This window comes from Lichenostomus cassidix, chromosome 1 (assembly GCF_008360975.1).
Source record: "Lichenostomus cassidix isolate B80296 chromosome 1, HeHo_3.0, whole genome shotgun sequence".
Taxonomy (NCBI): Eukaryota; Metazoa; Chordata; class Aves; order Passeriformes; family Meliphagidae; genus Lichenostomus; species Lichenostomus cassidix.
The window spans coordinates 27,720,327-27,742,777 of NC_139479.1; the positions used below are offsets into that span (position 1 = coordinate 27,720,327).

General features: G+C 37.3%; 1 protein-coding gene across 3 annotated transcripts in view; it reads left to right on the plus strand.

Moving 5' to 3' along the window:
- The window catches only part of TGFBRAP1 (transforming growth factor beta receptor associated protein 1), a 36,488-nt gene extending 14,402 nt beyond the window's left edge, over window positions 1-22,086 (plus strand). For all 3 annotated transcript variants that reach the window (XM_085054079.1, XM_085054089.1, XM_085054096.1), the window contains exons 5-12: window positions 3,010-3,092; window positions 8,665-9,006; window positions 10,358-10,415; window positions 11,529-11,672; window positions 12,657-12,803; window positions 14,128-14,287; window positions 15,896-16,329; window positions 16,948-22,086. In XM_085054079.1, the coding sequence (XP_084910205.1) occupies window positions 3,010-3,092; window positions 8,665-9,006; window positions 10,358-10,415; window positions 11,529-11,672; window positions 12,657-12,803; window positions 14,128-14,287; window positions 15,896-16,329; window positions 16,948-17,136 (1,557 nt within the window). In that variant the 3' untranslated portion in view covers window positions 17,137-22,086. The remainder of the gene's footprint in view (window positions 1-3,009; window positions 3,093-8,664; window positions 9,007-10,357; window positions 10,416-11,528; window positions 11,673-12,656; window positions 12,804-14,127; window positions 14,288-15,895; window positions 16,330-16,947) is intronic.
- Window positions 22,087-22,451: the final 365 nt, after the last annotated feature.

Here is a 22,451-nt window from a genome sequence, read left to right on the forward strand (position 1 = left end):
AATTTCTTTGGTTTTGAGCATCAGGAATTCCTGCTAGGTAAAAAATGCTAAGTATAAGTGTTCCAAGGAGATGGCTTTGCTGGATATCATTTTTGATAGAAGAATACAAAGGCCTTTCTACCATGCTACCATGAAATCACTGAATACTACTTATTAATTTTTCAGGACAGCTGACGTTTGCAGAAATCATAGTTGATGGTAGTGAAGACCTTGGTTAGATTGACACACATCTTGCATAGGTATCTCTTTTTTTTTTTTTTTTTTTTTTTTCCCCTAAACCTTTTTAGTTTACCAAACATATTACTGCATCCAAATCTGACGAAAAGAAAAAGTGACTTTCTAGAAGAATTCCTTTGGACAATGTAGTTGGTAATTCTGACCATTTTGGAAAGGCTTTTCTTTTTTTAGCAGTTGAGAGAAGTAAGGCTTCACTACAGCAATCACAGCTTCAGCAGTCATCTTTCTGTTTCCTATTGCTTTTTCAGATGTGAATTAATACAAAACTTATGTCATGTTTTTGTAGCTAGTGTTTTTTCAGGTGAATTCAGTCAACAGTGCAGAATTTGCCTAAAGAATTGCAAGTCCTATGGTGGTTCTTTAGAAATTATAAAGGACTAAACAATGTGTTGAATTTTGACTCAGTGTAGCTTATTACCTTTTTAAAAGAAGCCTGTTGCAGTGTTCTGACAAACAGATCTGGAAGAACTGAAAGTGTTTTTTCTACCATAACTATAAGTTACCTCTGTGTGTTTGACATGTAGGTCTAGCCCATTTTTAAACATCTGTGAGAAAAGGAATATTGGATTTTCTACAGTCTGGCGTGTTTTCTGCCATAATCTTTACCCCAGGACATCTTAATATCTAGTGTTTATCTTGTCAGCTAAAATTTACCTAGATACTGCCTATCTCATCATCGCATCTTTAAAAAATTCGGAAAGTGTCTGTCAGTAGATATTCTACAACTTTTCTTGCATATCTTTAAGGGAGAATTGAAGATATGTCAACATTTAAATGAAAGTGAATACCACTTTATAAGTTCAAATTTAAAACTGGTTCCTTCAGCCTATAGTTACACTATCGATGAGCTCTTTTCAACTTTTTGTTGAAAAGATGCTGTACTGACTGCACTGTGTAATCAAAGCAGCACTTTCAGTGTCTCAGATTAATTCAAACTTTATTAGAATGTAATAATTGACTAAATATGTAAATTTTAGTGATCACTCCATTGCAAAAATGAAAACAGGCTTTGGGGGTGGAAAAACCCCAGCCTAGCTACTTACGATACTAGTCAGCAGGTTGAGAAGACTTTCCCTGGAAAGTCAGGCTAGATTTTAAAGTTATTCTGCTGCCATGAGCTGCAAATATTTGCAGATTTAAATCCTTCAGCAGTGTCCTTAGGAATATGACCAGGTGGGTATTCATCAATTCACAGATTACTGTATATTGATGTAAATAACACTGTTGGAAGTCCAAAATATTGTGGCTATTTTGTGAGTTAATTGCCTAAAGAAGTTTTACTTTGTAACTGTAATTGAATTCACTTTTAGCTTTAGTTAACTGTATTTTTAATTATTAAACTTGAATGTAAAGCATTAGTTAATATAAAGATGGCATGTAGTATTGTTCCATTTAATTTTATATTGTTATATTTGTCTGAAAAGGTGTGCCTGATAACATTTCTGTTTCCCCTCTTCTCCTATACACTGGGGAGGCAAGACAAGTCCCATAACTTTAAAAAGCGTTTTAGTGACTTGCTAACAACAGAGATTATGTATTTGCTTAAGACAAACCATTAGTAAAGCATGCAGAGACTAAATGGACCGAAGCCAAGCTTTTTTGTTGGTTAATCCATAACCTTTAATCAAGGTGAAAAATCATCAGTTAGAGTATCAGTCCACTGTACTTGAGGCCTGGTGTTCTTCATCAATTCCTGCCAGGAAGATGTTCCTACTGTATTGTAGTTTCTCTGGTTATTTTCATTGAAATTTTTTTTTAAGTCTGATATTAGTAACAGCCTCCAAGTACCATGTTAAACTTTAGAAAGCTGTGTATTCATGAGCAAGTTGAGGGGGAAAACTGAGGAACGTGAAGGTAATTGTGTGTATTTGCCAAAGTACAGTGTTGTCACAAAAAAAGGGAATGCTCTGCTGAGCACTGTTTAGGTTCCTTGCTTTTAGTGCTTCACTTTTGCTGATGGAAATTTTCTGAGCACAAGGATTTAATTTAATCTTGTAATGGATAGTTGGTTGACCATTCAGATTTAATAACTATCATTTAAAGTAGTTTTTGTTTTCTCTTTCTACTGAGCTTCTTTTAAACATTTTCTGTCTAGGTATGACCTTAACAGCAAAACTTGATAACAAATAGCTTTCCATTTGGTTTTTAACCAAATTTTTATGGTACATTGCATAATGTACTGCATATTGGATAGGTTGAGCTGCTTTGGAAGTATTTTTTATTAAAAAAAATAAATAAAACTGGGAGAAAGTAAACAATATGGCCATCAGCTGGGAAAGAGGCTATAAGAATTGCCAGTAAGGTTGCTGCACAAGAGAGATGAGATGGGAAGGAAGTGGCTGTGTGGGGTCAAGTGGGACCATCTTTATTTTTCGCGCTTACTGAATCATGGGGAGCTTCAAAGATGACCACTGGCTCTTACGTTTGCAAATAACTTAAGAAAAAACTTAAGGCAAATCAGTGTGATGTCAGATAAGTCATTATTTGAACAAGAAAACTTAAACTTGCTGTTTGTTGACTTTGCTTTTAGTAAGTACTCATGAGCAGTGTTGTGTTCACACATTTATGTAAGAAACTGAGTTTGGGCAGGAGATTCAATATATTCAGGTACATAATTTAAAATGTTGAGGATCAAGGTTAATTTACTTGTGACTTGACAGGTGTGGTTGAAGCTGTGTTCAGTGTTTTTTGGCAGGTAGCTATTGCAGTACTAACTAGCACTGCATAAATACAAATATAATAAACCTTCTTTCCCCCCCTTCTTTTTTATAGGTAATGTACAAACGAATCCTGCAGCAAGCAGGTTTTATACAGTTTGCACAGCTTCAGTTCCTTGAAGCAAAAGAACTCTTCAGGTAATTGTGTGACAAGAAATTTAATAATTTACCTTCTTTAAATAAGGAGCTAGTGTTCTTGGTTTGAAAAACTTAGTTGCTTGAATGTTTTGGATTTTTTTATGTAGATGGGAGTTCACTGTAATAAAATGGTTTTGTTGGGGTTAAGAACAGAATAACATTGAAACAACTTTATTGATGAAGAGTTAATGCAACTGATTTTTTTTTTTTTTTTGTTGCTAACATCCAGTAGCATTAGGAATTTGAGTGTCGTATGTATGGAGATTTTTTTTTACTTTATGCCCATGAAGGACAAGGCTTTATTATTGAGTCTGTGCTGTGATTTACAGCATGAATGTTGCTCTGGCTTTTTTGAGGTTTTTTTGTAGTTTTAACAGAAGGTTAAAATATTAGTTGCTATTTAAATATTATTGACACAATTGCACTACTTTTTATAAGAATGCTGATACCAAATTTGCTTTAATACTTGTTCTACTAGACCTTTCCCCGAAGACAGATTTGTTCTTGAAGTCTGTACTAACCTTGACGATTTAGCCATTTCAGCAGTCACTTGTTTATAAATTGACCTTGGTATTCCACTTTCATTCAGAAAATGCTGCTTGTTATCTTTATTCCACCTGATAATTTCATTTCTGCTAGCCATGCCTCATTCTGTGATGCAGCACTCTCTGTAGTTAGTGGAATGCATGCTGACCACATAAAATAACTCTCCTTGTTATCTGCTGAAATTCACCTTAAATCCATTTAGAGTCTATGGAATAGGATTAAGGTTAGACAATTTCCAGTATATTGTAAGTGTATTTACAGTGTAGGAAAAAAGTTGTCCTTGGTTTATGGAAATGTATTGAGGAAAGAAAAGCTTTGAGGAATGTTGCTACTGGTGAGGAACTTTGCCATTTTGCCTCCTCACCAGTATGATGGGAGACACTGGGCTTGGATGAGCAGTGTACACTGAGTGAAGGTAAGGGAATGCTGCTCAGGAAAAGCCTGAGCAGCATTTAGTGACAATTTGTTCTGGCCACAACTACTTCCTCTGTCACCTGGTAATTTTTGACATTAATGAGCAACTTGCAGTCTTTCTCCACCCTTATAATCTTCCAGACACCTTTGTATCTGACCCCTGGGTTGTGTATCTGAAGTAGAAGTACAAGCTGTACATAGTTAAGGATATTTTAAGAGCAGTGAAAAGAGGGAAATATATCCTGTGGGGAGTTCCACCACCTTGTGGAAGGAGGTTATGCATTCTCCATCCAACTATCAGTCCATCTGATAAATAAGTTTTAATGAATAGGATTGTGGGAGCTCCTTTGTAGAAACAAACATGCTTCACGAGAAAATGTGCTGTCCAGCCACAAGTTTTGTAGCTGTATCAGCATGCCAGGGTGTTCCCTTCCTCTAAAAGCTCCAACTCCAAAGCAGAGCAACAATTCATGAATTGCTGATGTCTGCTCAGGGAAGGAAGTCAGAATTTCTGTGCTTTTCTTCTGTCCAGCCATGCATAAGCTAAGCAGAGTATTTTGGTGACTCTGAAAAAACTTGTTATGGAATTCAGTCTTGTTCATTTTAAACTAACATTCTCAGAGGTAAAATGGGAAAGATAGTGACAGTCTATGAAAACACTTTCTCCCATCTGAGTGTGTTGCTTTGCAGATGTTTCTACCTTGTCTTAGAAATAGCTTCAGTCTTAATGTCAAAGGGAAATTTGGTACCTATCTGAGAAAAGACAGATTTAAGCAGTGAAACAGGGTAACAGCAGTACCTCAGAGATCTTGGTGTGGTACGTGGGCCTACTTCTGGGTAAATATGAAGTGAGATTGTCTCACTACTTGGAAAATATCTGACAGGTACAGGTTAGCAGGGGGAATTACATTGCATTAAAGGTCTTCATCTTCTTGCATTATTACTCTTCTTGGATAACCTTGTCAAGAAACAGTTTTATCTTATGCTTAAATTCATAGATCTTAAAGACTGAAACTTTCAAAAGGAATGATTTGCCAAATTCTTTGTGGTTAATCCTGATGCTTTTCAGCACTGAAGAAGGTTGACAAAAAGGAAGGAAGTGGTAGCTTTATTGAAACTCAAATAGTTCAACAAAAGGAGAGCAATGGATCTAGCTGAAGAAAATTGACCTTAAAACTGAGTGAGAAGTAACAGTAGGGCTTCTTTGGCCTGATAAATTCTGTTATAAGCAGTAACATAATTGTGATTGTATTATGTAGCTGTGATTTATACTTATGCTATTTCACATTGCTATCATTACAGCTATACCAAACAGTGAGTTAGGTCATTTGTTAAATTCTAGATGCCTTACTGAAATGTTTGGCAACTGTCACAGTGAAACCAGTTCTCTTTGGTGTTTACTGGTTAGATATTGCTTGCCTTCAGCTCTGATTCTGGAACTCCTCTAAGCTTTGCTCTTTTTAACAAATAAAAATGTTAACTCTTTACACAGGTTTCTCACCTGGGAAAGCCTATAGAGAGACTTAAGATATGTCTCTCCTACACTGAAAAGGTTAAAAAAGTTGCTGGTGCTTATATCTGGAAAAAAAAAAAAGTAGGAATGACGTGGGATTTGCATCTTAAATGTGATTCAAGAATATAAGCTTCCAATACAGCCAGTGGGACTTAGGCAAAACAGCTAACACTGCAGGCTTCTTTGGTATCTCTGATATCTGTAGACATGAGGGTCTGAATTCAGACCTAAGTTTCCTGGAAACTTATAGATTCTGCCTGTTGCATTGTTTGTAAATATGAAGCCCAAAGAGAACTAATGCAGAATTGGTTGAAGGGATGTTGCCCAACAACACTGATGTCTCAAGATTTTGTTTTTGACTGTGTCATAAATTTCTGTCTGTATTTTGCTGAGCCTGAGATGCTAGAAGCTGAAGGTGCAGACAAATTTTTCAGAAGAGAAGAGGTCCTTTGTAGCTGCTCTAAAATAGTTTTGTCCAGATGTGATGGAAAGATCCCCAAGACATCCACAAATCCCAGGAGCCATAAGCCTTGAGCTGAATGTTAGCCATTCGTGCAGGTGGGGTCATTGTTTAGTATTCGGTATTTTTCTGAAGAAGTTCGTAGATGATGTGATGCTTTTAAGGAGGCTGCTTGGTTGCTGCTTACCACTACTGTGGGGGGAGCAAAACTGTACAGCTGAGCTTGAGTCAGACCTGCTGAGAGAACCACAGGTGATTTACAGCCCTGGCTTTGGGCTAGCCTGGCTTTAAAGCTGATTCTCCTTTTGGAAACAGATCATCATAGAGGCTGGAATCTGTGAAGTCAGAGGTAAAGTAGCTGACTACTTCATCATCTGGGAAAACATGGAGAGTAAAGAAAGGACACAGAAGCTACTGTAGAAGTTGTTTTAAAACTTATTAAACTTACTAAAAGTGGCGTATTAAATATAACATTTTTTAACTTCATCCATCTCAATGGTCATAGTCTCCAACTCAAGCTTAGGCCATCTCCAAATACTTGACAGCATAGCTAGCAAGGGAGCCAATGTTTATAGTTGCATCTTTCCAGATTTATTAAGACTCCTCATTTCTGCACAAATTTTGAGTAGCCTGTGGATATTATTCAAGTTGCTGGTTAGCTTTTGTTCTAAATGGAATCAGGGAAGAACCTTGGAGGGAAAAAAATCTCTCTCCAGATAGGGTTAATTTTCTAGTGTAATGCATTTCATATAATGCATTTAATCTGGTGGTCCTCAGGACTTTGAAATTTCAGAGTAGTTGCAATAGCAAAACCTGCAGTTAGGTTACTGTAATGAGTTCATACTGAATATCAAATATTCTTGGAACCATCAGGTCATGCCACTGACACAACTTACTAGATCTTGGTTTTTCTGCCACTTTTCATAATGTTGATCAAAGAATTTCAAAGCCAAATGCCAAGTCTGAAAAGAGGGATTAAAAGAAATTTCAACTGCAGAAATCTGTGAAGTAGACCTGAACACTTTTCCCTCATTTAGAGGTGGGCCTTTCTAGTGTAGAGATACATTTTAGGTAGTAGGAATTCTGTGTGTGAATTGGAAAAACCTGTTGTTCAAACCTCTCCTCATCGGAAGGCTTCCCATGATGAGATTTTTGTCTGTTGTGGTTCTCTGTTGTCTGTGTTGCTACTCCTGTGCTTTGTAGTCATTAGGTTCTGGAAGAGAGGATGCTGCTTTTAAATTTGCTGGTGCTGCTGTCTCCCAGAATTTCCTTCTTCTGGTATAGATTTTTGTAGCCAAAGGACTGTATTAACTTGAAAGAAAAGTTCTAAATAGGTATTGTCGTGGTGATGGTTCCTACTAGTTCATATTTCCTGGATGGTTTTGGAATTGTCTCTGAAGAAGTGAAGGATGCATGGCAGGGCATGCCCACTGTGAAGGGATTAGCCTGTTTATGAGGATCTTTCACACTTTATTGCCTGTAGAAATCTGCTGCTTTTCTGTTTCTGCATTATCATATGTTTCTTTCTGGAATTCATTCCAATCAAGGTTGTGAAAATAAATTTTTTGAGTTTGCTGATCACCAGGTAGATAAGAATTATTTTTTAGAAGTTTTATTTGCAACAAAATAGCTAAACAGGGTTTCTTTTAGAGAACTGTCTAGTTCATTTTGATTTTTTTTTCCTCAGGAACAGTATTTCATTAATTTCAGGAATGTTAATTTTAAAAAATGAATTCTGAATAAAAGCTTTGTCAGTGAAATAAAATACTATAAAATATAAATTCTGGTGTCTTGCTGTTCTTCTAAAGCAAGGCCTGGAAAGAGGGTTCACTTTAGCCATGAAAATTAGGGATGTCTGCCACATGTATAAAAAAAAATTCTTCTGTCACAACATGCATTATTGAGGAATTTCAATCTAGGCTGAAAGAAAAATGTTTTGTGTGGCATATCTATGTTACAACTTGCTGCTGAATAAATGCAGAGGGTGTCCTTCACACCTGAAGTAGAAAAGCCACTCCAGAGGAGCCTCCACAGAAGTACACCCAAAGCCTCTGTGTGTACTACAGGCTTAGTGGTTAAATGGATACATAATCAGTATCTTTGGTTTGTTTACAGAACCTCTGTAAGAAGAGAGCCAAATGAGGAATCTGTTGCATTTCAGGGTTGGGGAGAATATTTTCATCATCCAGACACATGCTCTGAAAGCTTTAGTTTTGTGTAGGAAGTTGCTGTTTTCTACATAATTACACTGACACAGTCATTTGTGCCTTGCCTGAAATGGTTCACTTTCTCCTTTTTTTTTTTTTTTTTTTTTTTTTTTCCCCCGGCTGTCAGAAGACTTGCTCCCATTGTGGATGAAGTCCTAGGACTGCTGTAGGGCTGTTCAGCTGATTTTTATATATGCCAGAGAACAGCTGCGGAAGGTCAAAAGCAAAAGGCTGACCAGTCTCCAAATTCTCAGAGCTCTGCATGTCTAGAGGAGGAAAAAGAATGATAAATATAGAAATAGCAAAACATATTCTAGAAACTGACTACATGTTAGTGTCCTGACTCTAAGCATATGTGAGCACATGTTTTTTTGTGCCTATGTATACTTTTTCTTTTTTTTTGCTTCATCTAGTTTGACACTGTAATTGCAGAAGCGGCCAGCTTGATGTCCGGGAGCTGATCTCTCTCTACCCCTTCCTGTTGCCTACTTCCTCTTCATTTATCCGGTCTCATCCCCCTCTGCATGAGTATGCCGACCTGAACCAGCTGACCCAAGGGGACCAGGAGAAGATGACAAAATGTAAGCGATTCCTCATGAGTTACTTGAATGAAGTCCGCAGCACTGAGGTTGCAAATGGCTACAAGGAGGATATCGACACAGCGTTGCTCAAGCTGTATGCAGAGGCAAATCATGAAAGCCTGCTGGATCTCCTAGTTTCTGAGAACTTCTGTCTTTTAACTGATAGTGCTGCCTGGCTGGAAAAACACAAAAAGTGAGTGGATTTTTTCATTATTGCACCTTTGAGACCAGAAGGAAAATTGCCTTAGATGCTCTTGGCTTCTAGAATAATTTGTTCAAGTACTTGTAGTTTCTGTGCTTACACTTGTCCAAAAGACAACTCAGTCTTAATTAATGTCATTAGCATATAAAAATATTGGTGAAAAGCTACTGTTTGGCAGTCTGAGGTAAAGGAAAAGCATTCTGTCTTATCCTGGTAAATGCAGAGTTCTCCATGAAAGTTTCTGTATCCAACACAAAAATAAAGAATTTGTACAAGTTTTGGATAAAAAAATTGTTTTCCCTTGTGATAATGGGAGAGTTGATTGGCTGCAGTCATTGTACACAGATAAAATGAAAAGATGCCTTAAAGCATGCACTACCTTAAGTAAAAGCTATTAAGCAGCTAGCGGCTTCAAAATTGTAGTTGCTTATTCAGGGATGGAACTCTTACTTCCAAATCACAAACTTCCTGTGTTCCACTGATTGACCAAAAGGAGGTTTCTTAAGATGTCTGCAAATGACTTCAAACCAGAAATGCCAACAGGCAGAGAATTGACTCTCATTAAGCAGAAAACATTGATAGTAAATGTGTAAAATACAAAGTCCTGTCTTAGGTAGTGTGTCTGTCTTGGTTTTCATATCTAGCTTTAAACTGAAGTAGTGAGACAGTCTTTAATTGTATTTAAAGGTTATTTTAGTTACATTTAGAGTAATTTAATTTATTTCAGGTATTTTGTTAAAACCTTTTGGTAAGTGTGGTTTGCATGGCAAACTTTGGCAAATGTGAATTGAATAAATGTTAGCTCATTGTTCCGTGAGGACAACCATTAGAAAACTTGGCTGTATTTTTCTAAGAGTACACAAAAACCACTCTGTAATGGCACTGTACAAAGCTCTTGTTTGCCTGACTTGGCTCCATGCCACAGTAAAGAGAACAGTTTCTGATAGTAAAACAGAGTTTTAAATAAACACATAATAAAATTTGATTTCACGACAGCTAATGAACTATTGGAGGAATAGTTACTTGGAGGTGTGTGTTAAGTTTGTACATAAAATTGACAGAACGGCGTGAGAAGCATGTCTAATTGGGCACATACTTTGTGTAAGTTGGACCTAGTAACTAGAAACTGTCTTGGGGACAGGAGTGATGGAGACACACTTTTAGGGCTGAACGTCTCTCCTTTGGTTCATAAAAACAGCCTACAGAGACTTGTTCAAGTGCAGACATGGCCATGTATGTGTCACTGTAAGCCAATATGTGTTGTACTCTGTGCTAATCATTTCGTAATTAAATTAGTGGGAAAGTTCTAGCAATTTTAATGTTATTTTCTTTTTCTTTACAGGTATTTTGCACTTGGTCTCCTGTATCACTACAACGGTCAGGATGCTGCAGCACTTCAGGTTAGAATAAAGCTTTTAGTGTCATCTGTAAACCGTTCCAAAATAGTGTTTTAGCTCTGAGATAAAAATTTGAGGTCTTAATTTATCTGTTTGAAAAGTTGTGATGTGTATGTGTGTGTGTGTGTGTGTATACGTGTGTATGAGAAACTTGAAACTTATACTAAGACTTCCTTGAATAAATTAATATGCTGAAGAGCTTGCTGAAGTTGACAGCTATTTAGATGCTTGTGTTCAGTTTTTTAAAGCAAAACTGTACATACCAGAACATATGTTTGTAATCCTAAAAGGTGGACAGAAGTGCTAAAATAATCAAGCAATCACTTTAAAAGATATTTATGGGACTGCAGGAGCATGCCCTGTGCTGATTGATCTGTATACACACAGCAAAACAGCATTGTAATCTCACACAAAACACTGACAGCAACTGAGAGTTTATTTCCTTATCTGGTGATGGAGAGGGAACACATTCTGCAAGACTGGGTTAGCAGTCTCTCTGGGCACCTTCCATCTGATGTCACTAATACTAGCAGTGGCCTGTACACTGCAGGCTAAATAATTCTGTTGTTCCTGTCTGCAAAAGTTCGTCTAGAGAAATTAGCGTGTTCTTGATGAGTACGTAACATGTATCTCAGACCATATCCAGTATCTTGTTTGCCTTATTGTGTAGCTTTTTGAGCACATTAATCACAGTAACTCCATCAGATGCATTGAGATCAGATATAAATAGTCATAATGGACGGAGCAGAAAACCAGTAAGGGCAACAAAAACAGTATGTACATTTGTCATGTGCAAGAAATCTTGAATTTTGATGCTGCAAAAAACAAGGTTTGTTGCTAAGCTGGTCTGCTAAGTGTGGCACATTTTAATTCCAATTATAATGTACATAAAAATAATATCACATGGTACTAATATCTCTTCAGTCAAAATTAAAGAAAAGCAAAAAAACAGCTTTCCTTGCAATTGGTGTTTCTGTCCATCCTTGCAATTGGCGTTCCTGTCCATTCTTTCTAATTACACAAGTCTTGTACTGTCTTTTACTAGCTCACATAAATTTTGATATGGAAGAGATAGTACTTGTTTTAAGCACCTTAATCTGTGTGGTTTTGTTGCAGTTATGGGTGAAGATAGTTGATGGAGACATTGAAGATTCTACACGTTCAGATCTCTATGAGTACATAGTAGACTTCCTTACATTCTGCTCAGACCAAGACCTGGTGTGGAAGTACTCTGAATGGATTTTACAAAAAAATGAAGAGGTTTGTGAATGACACACTTTTCACAGAACATCAGTATTTCCTTGCAGTGGTGTTTGGGTTTTCTGTAATGCTGTTTTTTCTTGATAGCTGGTTGGACTTTCTGTAACATATTTAATACCAGTTAAATAGTGATCAGCAGAGGAAAACTTCCAGGCTTCTCAATTCTTCCAATTATCTTTATCAGCAGGTGCTAGTGATAATTGCCTCTTTATATTCTGTAAACAAAGTTTGGGGCATGAAAAACACAGCATGTTTTCTGTTTTCTTCATATAGTGTTAGATAATTTTCAAATCTTAAATAAATCACCTGACAGGTTAGCTGTTGCTGCTGCTTTTTATTTTAAAGGGGATGGGTGGTATCTGTGTACACCAGGACATGGAATAAGTAGCCTCCATTCAAGACAAAATTTCATTGCCAGAATTAACTTAATCTGCCAAAATTAAAAAAAAAAGCAACGTTCATTAGTATGGTGTTAAGTGAGGTGTTTGATGCTGTATCAGACAGTCTGTGCTGTTGGAACTTGTCACTGCCTGCTTATATATTAATTTAAGTTTAGCTGTTTTGTGCAACGGCAGATTTCTAAACTTTTGGTTTGGTAATTACAAAAGTCTCTTGCTCTGTCTATGTCATCACATGTAAAAGGGCTTAGAACATTCTGGTCTCTAATTTGAGCTTTCGTGCTGCAAAGGCTGAAATCACTCGTTCTGTTGTTGTGCAAATCCATTGAATACTTTCTGTGGAAGTTGTGCCCAAGCCAAGTTTTATAGGCTGGGCAATGTATAGACTACAAATTGAGGTAGTGCAGATAGGAGTGGGTGAGATCATGATAAGCACAGAGTAGTGTAATACTGTGGTGCTGAGCAGGGTTTTGTGTTTATCTTCCTGAATAATGTGTTAACAATAGTGCTATTCCTTTTTCATTTAAAATATATATTTAATAAAATGGTTGCCATTGAGATCCTAAATGCAATTAACTCTTTCTAGGTTGGTGTACAGATTTTCACTAAAAGGCCTTTGGAAGAGCAGGAGAAAAACAGCATTAATTCAGATGATGTCATCAGTTGCCTTAACAAATATCCTAAAGCACGTGTCAGATATCTAGAACATCTAGTATTGGAAAGAAAAATAGAGGTGAGTTCTGTGAGAATGCTAAAAGGCATAGGATTCGGAATGCAGATTATGATCAACAAGCCTGAGAAAAGGCAGTGTCTGGAAGAAATCAGCAAAATACTAAGTCTTTCAAATATACTCAGAGTAGGGTAGGAGTGGTTTTGAGATTAAAGTAAAAGATGAGGAGTGGATAACTTCATTTTTTTGAATTTTTTTTACAGTTGTGATGACAAGACAATTGCTTAAGTCTCCTCAGACTTTAGGGTTTGTTTTTTTTACATCTGGTTATTGCATACTTTTCTATTTCACTGATGAGACTTAAATCTTCTTCTAGTAAGGTCATAGAAAAATGATCAACAGCAGGTTGAGCAACTGCTGATCCTATTGCACTGTGGCAGCAATGTATTAAAATAACTAATTCAGCATTTTCCAAGTAAGAATGTTTTATTCCGTCTTTCTGGAGAGATTTGAACAATTAACAATCAAATTAAATCATGGACTGCTCACTAGAATTCCAAACCACTCTTGGTGTTGAATGCCCAAAAAATGCATTGACAAGTCCTAAGTGACAGTGTATACCTTTGGGGCTTTTAGCTCAATACAAAAGCAGCCAAATGTTGTATTTGGATATGAAACATTTTAAGCACAGAAGTTACTTTAACCGGGAACTAAAGCAAGGAAATGAACAGTGAAAGAACTCTACAGAACTGATAATCATTGTGCTAATTCGTGTTCTTCAAATACACATCAGATCAGTGGTTTCCCCTTGTTGGTATTGCAAGTGTGTTTAAACCATGACTGATGAATGTACTAGTGTCTGATGTCATAGATATTTCCAAACAAACTTTCTGAGTTAAACACAGTGCCTTGTAGAATATTTGTAATAAAAATAATTTACAATTAAATCTACCTGCTAGTAAAGTCTGGGTTATAAATCAATTTGGTCTTTAAAAATTACCAAATTATTGTGAAAGATTTAGTGAGAATGTTTTAAACACTTAAATCACCAGCTTGTTTTGATGAATGTTGGATAGTGGATAACAAAAAAAGTACTGTGCCTTCAGAATGCTTGTCCACCTCGAGTGGCTTGGTCAGATTTTATTGCAGAAATCAAAAATTTCAAAGAACATACCTGAGGATGAGGAATCCTGTGTTTACAATGTTTTTTGTGTGGTTTTCCTGAATTAAGTTGTCTGTCTGCATGGACAGAAAACTTCGTGATTAATTCAAATTAAATAAGTTAAAACATATTTCTATGCAAATAATTAAATATTTATTACTGTTGCTGCTGGGTTGATGAGGTTGTCTTTGTAAACTGAGCTAACATTGTTCTATTCATCTGTAGAAAGAAAAGTACCATACTCATCTAGCTGTCTTGTACTTGGAGGCAATACTTCAGCTAAAATCTGTGACCACAGATAATTGTACAGAAACAACTGAACTGCTATTGAAACTGCGCAGTCTGCTTCAGAAATCTGATCTTTACAGAATTCGCTTTATTTTGGGTAGGTTGCATGTTGTGTGTTATAAATGATGTATGTTATTTCTAGCTGGAAACAAAATAATCCTTTTCTATCCTTGCAAGGATAGAAAACTAAAAGATCTGAGGTTTTTGTGTGTCTTTGTTTGATAGGCTTTATTTCTAGCCGACACGTTAATTTAGAAAGCAAATCTGTTGGTGTTGTCCTGATCTCCATAGCTCCAATGGTATGTTTGCCACTGCACCAGAGACAGAGAGCCAACTGGCCAGAGCAAATACCTGCATACAATTTTCTTAGAAGTCACCTTCTTTTTAATGATGATCACGTAACTTGTGACAACCTTTTGCAAACGAAAAACCTACAAGTTTATTTTTAAAGCAGACTGTTTCTAGTGAAGGGAGGTGAAACTTTGAGGAATCTAATTGCCAAGGACTTGTTTATTATTCATAACCCTGAAGTTCACTTTGGGGTTTATATTAAATAAAAGTATAAGCATCTTTTTAAGTGAAAAGTGCAACATACATCTTACTGTTGGTATAAGGCAAGCAATAGTTGAGCTAAATCTTTTCCTTGGTCAGTGCTTATAATGGTTAATTTTTAATGTTTCATCCACTAGAATGCAAACATACAGTGCAATTAAGCAAGCCAAGTGTATAAATCCTCTCTGGTATGGAGGATTATGGCTGAAGAATGAAAGGAAGGATGGAATAGTGGATGAAAGGGAAGTGACTTACTGAACTGAAAGATGTGAAATGATTTTTTGAAATTCATTGGAAAAAAAATCCAGTGTACGTGGAAATAAAAATAGCTGAGTGGCAACTAAAGTAATCTACCAATGTTCAATGTTTCCTTGCCTCTCCAGGCAGCAAAATATTTTATGATGGATAATGTGCAGCTATAGCACAGTCATTGAAACTCTTTTCCTTTGTCATCCTTTAGTTAGTTTTTACACGAATTTTTCAGGGCCAGAGTTACAAAATGGATTATTCTCTCCATGCACTCCAAAATAAAGGATTTCTTACATGACAATTCTTACATTACATGAAAGTGAGATCAATGCAAGCTAGTGTGTTTCTCCCTGATAACCAAAACATTTTGGTGAGAAAAACATTGTATTTCTATGCATTTTTCATAGGCCTATGCCAAATCCTCATCAACTTTACAGCAATTACATTATTTTCTACTTTATTTTGACATACCAGATGAACTGGCCACTCTATCTGCCTGTTGCTGACACTTAAACTTTAAACTGTATTGAGGGCTTGTAGTTCTCTTTTGTTAAAGGGAAGTATTATTCGATTTTTATTGTCTTTTGTGGACTTTATTCTGTGACCTCCCATAACATTGGGAGAACCAGAGGTTAAAAATATTGTAACTTCATCTTACAGTTTGTTATTATACATGGTGGCAGTGTTTGCTAGAATTTAAAAGATGTCTGTGACAGTGGTTTATCACCTATTTTTAGTCCCTTTGTCCCATATTTTGTGGTGCTCTTTTGTTAAATACGTGTTTCCTTACATCTGGGCATTCCTGTACTTACAAGAATCTGCCTTCTCTATAGTTGCACTGACTGGGAGGGGGAGCAGTTTTCTACTCCACTGAATGAATTTTGCCTTGTTTCTCATTTAACAGACAAAATCCAGGGCACAGACCTTCATATGGAAAGTGCAATTTTATACGGGAAGCTTGAAGAGCATGAGAAGGCTTTGCATATCCTTGTCCATGAGTTAAAGGACTTCCATGCTGCTGAGGAATACTGTATATGGAACTCTGAGAACAGAGACGTGCAGTACAGACAGAGGCTTTTCCACATGCTGCTGTCAGTGTATTTAACTCCAGGCACTTCGGACTGTGCACTCGTCATGGCTGCTGTGGATCTCTTGAATAACCATGCTGCGGAATTTGATGCAGGCCTGGTTTTGCAGGTGGTGCCTGACAGTTGGTCAGTGCAGCTCCTCTCTCCCTTCCTGGCTGGAGCAATGAGGCAAAGCATTCACACAAAAAGAATGACTCAGGTGGCACTTGGGTTAGCACAAGCTGAAAACTTAATCTACAAGTATGAGAAGGTAGGTTGTTGGGGTATTTTTAAATAAAAGCACTTTGATGCTGTATAGTTGAGTCCTTTGATATACAGTAGTCAAAAGAAGTTTGAAGAATTAGTACAAAAACTGTCTTCATGTCTTTGGCATTTATTAGAGTTTTTTTTGCCATGATTACTAGATTCAAGATTAATTGTACATTTTCTCTGTAAAACAAAAGGGAAGGTGGGGCCCTTGAAATAGGAATAACCTTGGTGAGTTTCTGGGCTGAATTGAAGTGAGTCTGGGATTTGCAGATTAAAAACGTTTTTGCAGAAACTTTAACAACTGTGAGTTAGCATTTCTTTCACTAGGAGGAAGTGTCAAAATTTCCAATTCATTTTTTTTTACAGTGTCACCTGTCAAAATTTGTTAAAAATTATCCAACAATTAGTATTAATTGAAGCCTGTTAGTAGATTTTGTTAATGGTAAATTCAGTTGTGAAGCTTTCTGCTATTCCTAGCTAGGGCAGTGTTGCTTAGAGCTCACAGCAGCTTCTTAAAATTGTTTTTGTTTTATCCATTTGGTACAATTGCAATTATGCTTTATCATTTCCCTTTCTTTCTTGTTAGATTCACATTTGGATTTTTTTCCCCTCTCTTTAGGTTAAACAAAGAGGAGCCCCAGTTCTTCTTTCAGACAAAAAGGTGTGTCAGGTGTGCCAAAGTCCTTTCTGCGAGCCTGTGTTTGTAAGATACCCTAATGGGAGTGTGGCCCACACGCACTGTGCTGCAAACAGACATCTCAATTCCAATGTGACTCAGCACTCTCCCAGCTCCAGCAATCAGACTTGAAATATTCCCACAGTTCCCATGACTTATACCCCATTGAATGTGGGTTGGAAAGAAAGAAGTGCAGCTACTTTAAGTATAAATCAAGATGGACAGCTAGTTTTTGGGTTAATGGGAAGACTTCCAGTAAATATTAAATACTGCTACTTATCTTTTTGATTTCTAATGAATGTAGATAGAAAATTCACTACCAGACATGGAGAGGTGCAAATATGGGCTCTTCTGTGTATAGGAATAAACACCTAAGAGAAAAGGAGCATTTTCTTCACAGTGAGGACAAATGTTACGGAGTGAAGGCAAACAGTTATTTTAAGAATTGTCACTTTGCACTGACTGTGGTGTTGATAAATTTGTGGAGGGGAAGATGGCATCTATTGGAGTTGGAATTCTTGAAGAGTGATAGGACAAGATTGGCATCATGCAGCTTACTATGAAGACAGAAATGTGCATTGATTATAGTGTTTGCTGCAGCATGTCTTCTTTTGGGCTGGATTCTCTTCCCCAGGATCACATTATGAACTTCATTTTTTTTGCTCTACAAAATGTTGGCTTTTGATGCACTTTTTAGTACCTCCCTCCCATCCACCTGCTATATGGAATTTAAGTGTAAGCACTGCTCTGTTAGGTTTCTGCTCCTGGAGTTACTGTAACATACTGAGTGGAAACCAATATCCTCAATCACACAGGTGAGCTTGGAAGAAAAAAAAAGAGATTGTCTGGTCAGACTGCAGTCACTTTTATATGGGGGAAGAGACCTTAACTTTAATATTGATTTATTTATTAATATGCAAATATGCTGTACATACAGTTGAATAAATTGATCTTATCATTCTAGCATTTCTTTGGAGGATTAAGATGTAGCTGATACATAAGTGTACAGATTATGTGCTAAGTGTTTGCTATAACGTAACTTAGGCAGGTTGGAACTCCACAAAAATAGGTTTTAGTGCTTATGGATAACTTTGTGCAATCAAAACCACAGAAAGAAGGTATAAAATTGTAAGAAATCTACAAAAGTGCACTACAGGGGTACTGGGTTTGTTATATTCTACTAAATATTCTGTAAACTGAAGCTTTTCAAATAACACAACCCCCTTACTTAACTGCCCTCATATATTCACATTGTTATTTAACCATTTTAAAGCAGTTGATTTAAAAGAATCAGCTTCCCCCCAAGAGAGGTTAAAAAATGGCAACTTTAAATAAAAGTATTTCAAAGTGAAAGCATTTCTATTAATTCTGTAAAGCTCTAATAAATGCCAGGCTTACTGACCAGCATGCAGTTGAGTTAGTATGGCTGCTCCCTGTTTCAGAATTCCAAGTCAGTGGAGGCTTTCAGCAAAATGGAGTGTCTGCATGGTCCTTTCTAGAATCACAGAATAAGCTGAAAGGGATGCATCAGGATCATGGAGTCCAGCTTTTGGCCCCCCACAGGACATCCCAAAAATCACACCATGTGCCTCAGAATGTTGTCCTGATGCAGCCTCCTGGTACAGAAGGGCTGGCTTAGGATTATAGAGCTGACTCAAAGAAGGAGCAACCAGACTTCATCCAGGAGAAAAAGATACCTTTCTCTTTCTCATGGAAACACACAATGCTTTGGGGTGAAAGAGACCTTAAAGATCATCTATTCCAACCACCCTGCCATCGGCAGGGACACCTTCCACTAGACCAGGTTGTTCAAAGTCTCATCCAGCCTGGCCTTGAACACTGCCAGGGATGGGGTGTCCACAAGTTCTCTGAGCAACCTATGCCTGTGCCTCACCACCCTCACAGTAAAGAATTTCTTCCTAATACCTCATCTAAACCTGCCCTCCTTCAGCTTAAGGCCATTCCCCTTTGCTCTATCAGTACATGCATCTGTACAAAGTTCCCCTCCAGCTCCTCTGCTGGCTCCCTTCAGGTGGAAGGTGCTATAAGGTCTTCCCAGAGCCTTCTCTCCAGGCTAAAAAGCCCCAGCTCTCTCAGCCTGTGTGCATAGGAGAGGTGCTCCAGCCCTGTAATCATCATTGTGGCCTTACTCTCGACTTGTTCCAACAGCTCAACATCTTTCTTGTATTGTGGGTCCCAGAGCTGTACTCGAGGTGGGGAGTACTTTGCTTTAAAGCAAAAGACCTTGGAATCTTTCTCCTTCCTGATCTTAAATTAGGCAAACATAACTGTTGTGTTGAATTTTATTTTTTAAAAGGCTGAGTAAGGAATTTTGTAGTTCTTTGTGCTAAGATGTGTAAGCCACATTTAGTGGGAGGCACTTAGAAAGAAGTAAAGTATGGGCATTTCTGACTCAATTCTGGCATGAGTGATTCTGCTGTGGCACTGGTATAATCAGATTCTCTGTCTTGTAGTCATGGGTTTTGAACATTCTGTATGCAACTGGCAGTGATGATATAGAAAAATGTGTAGTCCCCTGTCCTGAAAATACTTGCTGATAAGAGTGGAAGTGATTTTTACAAAGACCCTATAAACCTTTTGTGTACACTGGCATGCATTCCATAAGAAATACTTAATAAGAAATACTTTTGCTGCCAGCACCCTCAGTGTGCTCTTTCTTTCTATTTAGTTAGGAGGTACTGAAAAAAAAGACCCCTCTCCATGATTTAAACTAATTCTAACCACTTGGTAATGGTGAACTACTGTTGCAATGGAATAAAGATCATATCATTCCAGACCTCAGGAAAGTTCTCAGTTGCTATTGCATGAAAAGGTATGTTTATAAAAGATTAAACAATTCTTTATTAATAGTCAATATCTTTTTTTCAGATGTGTACTTTGGCAAAAACACAGCAAAAACAATAATTGTACATACCAGAACAAATACAGAAATCAGAATAATGCCAGGAAGCATTTTTGCAATCAAAAGTGTGATTAATATTTAAGTTGGGAGCATCTAATTCTTTTAAACCCAGTCCCCCCTAACTATAGACTGGAAAAATTGATATTGGATTCATACACTGTTATCTGTTGCTTTGTTAAGTTTTACACTAGAACTCATTTGAACAAATTAATATGGAAATCCCATGGTAGGTAAAGGAAGAAGCAAAGAAAACCAATGTGAGGCTGAGGAAGAGCAAGAGCTCAGCAGGGAGCGGCAGGTGAAAAATGCTCTTCCCATGTGTGTCCAGCACATGAGCAACTGGGATAATTCTTGACCAGAGGAGATGTCAGCTCACATCACAGTGGTGTGTGGTGTTCTGTGCTTTGTCACCAGGAAATTTATGAAAGGTCTGCATTCAGATTTCCTTAGGTGGGATAACTGCAACACCCTTTGGGTAAGAGCTTCATTCTGGGGAACCTGAGTTCCTTCCTTTTGTTTTGGCACTGTCAGTTTGATCATTCTTGGTTTATGGACCTGAAATCCTGGGCCAGTGTTGCTACTGTGGTAAGTTCTGCTATGGCTGCTGCAGCACAGAGGGAATGAACAGGGAAGGAACCAGATTTGGTCATTAACTGTGAAGAAGAGGCAGGAAAGAGGAATATTTCTCTGACCATTCTTCTAGTTTGGAAATTAAATGCTTTCTGGGACCTTGATGCAATCTTTTCATCTCCAGTTAGGCAATGTGGTGCTTAGAACTGCCCTTGGAGAATGGAGATTCTGCCAGAATATTTCTTCTTAATTTAGTTGTTGCTAAATTAATTGTAATTCATCTCTCTCACTTTTTCCAATGAGTCTCATCCAACTTTGTATGTGTGAAAACTGAAACAGAAGTGCAGATTTTTTTTTTAATGTGACACTGTCGCTGTGACTCAGGACATAATAAATGAGATTAGTCTCTCACACTGATGCCTCTGCAGATACCAAGGCACATTTGTCTAACATGTAGCCTCCAGTTATGGAAATACTGCAGCTCTGACTTTTTTTAGCCATCCCCTGCTACAGCTGATGGTACATACAAAAAGCACTTGTTAAACCTTCTTTTACACTTCCATATCTCCACGCTTCCACACATAAAAATTAACCTGTGATGCATATATGTCATCACATGCAGTTTTTCCTTCTTTAAGTCAAAAGAGGAAAAATCCTGATGAGAAAAAATTGCTCAGAATCTGGCACTCTGCTTGAAATAAGATTCACAGCTGTACATTTATGAGAAATAATTCATTTCTTCTATTTAAGAGAATAATTTGTCACATTAAAATCAGTATGTTTGTAATATTGTCAAAACCAGTTTCTCCAGAAATTTTGTTACCTGATTAATGCCTTTGTTACCTGATTAATGTCACTCTTCTACCATTTAATTGACATGGGTGTGAACCTTGAGAGATCTGGGGGACTCCTGAGCACATCTGTCTTCAGTAAAATGTCATTATTACATCAACCATGTGAAACTTTGCTAATGTGAGCTGTGGAAATGTGGTGGTAGGAATGGAGTGTGTGTATGTTTTCTGAGAACTTTATTACATGTTTAACCACACAAGCATTATCCTGACTGCTGAGTTTTTATAACAACATCTGTTCTTTGCAGGACTCCTGTCCTGAACAACATTAAAATATTTTGTTTTACACAATTCTATCAAGAAGTAATTTTTTATTTTATAACTCTTCCCAGTTTGCTGCAGTCTCTATTCAGCATGGCTCTAAGTGTTTTATTAACATCCTGCTGTTCATAACAGGCAGCAACTAATACATTTTCATTGTGAGCTCTCTTCCTATTGCCTATATTTGCTAATTAATTTTTCTCTTGCTGTACAACACTTTGGGGCTTATGCCTTGTGAACACTGGTAATTAAATGTGCTGCTACTTTTTAAGGGAAAAGAAGAAAAGAAGTTAATAACATTCTATAATGTCTGATTGATTGCAAAACTGAAGTTCCCCTGCAGTAAATTTGTTCAGATGGAAGTCTGTACTGTTTAGGCTTTTGGACATAGTGGTTATATTGGTGAACATACACAGCAGTATGTGGAATGTACAAATGTATAAATATGTTGATTTTTAATAAAAAAACCCCTTTTAATTATGTTTGTCATGGATTCATAGCTATATGAACCTGGGAATGTGAATGGCCGAGTGAAGTGAAAATATTCGCTAGTGGTAAATAGAGGATTCATCAGTGTGACTGACAGAGGGGTCAGATCCCTGACATGTGGAAGTGCAGCTGGTGCTTACATATTCTGCAGAAGGCAGTGGTGTTCCTCATCTTCCTCCTCACTGTTCAGGACTAATGGCCCTGGCATCAGGGCCAAAGGATCCAGCTTCAGCAAGAGGGGCCAGTGCCATCACTGTGGGACCTGCTGATAAGGAAAACCCAGGAAAGAAGAAGAAGAGTGGTAAGGGATGGGAAAGAGTCTGTGGTAAGCTGAGGCACCGGTGTGATCTCCA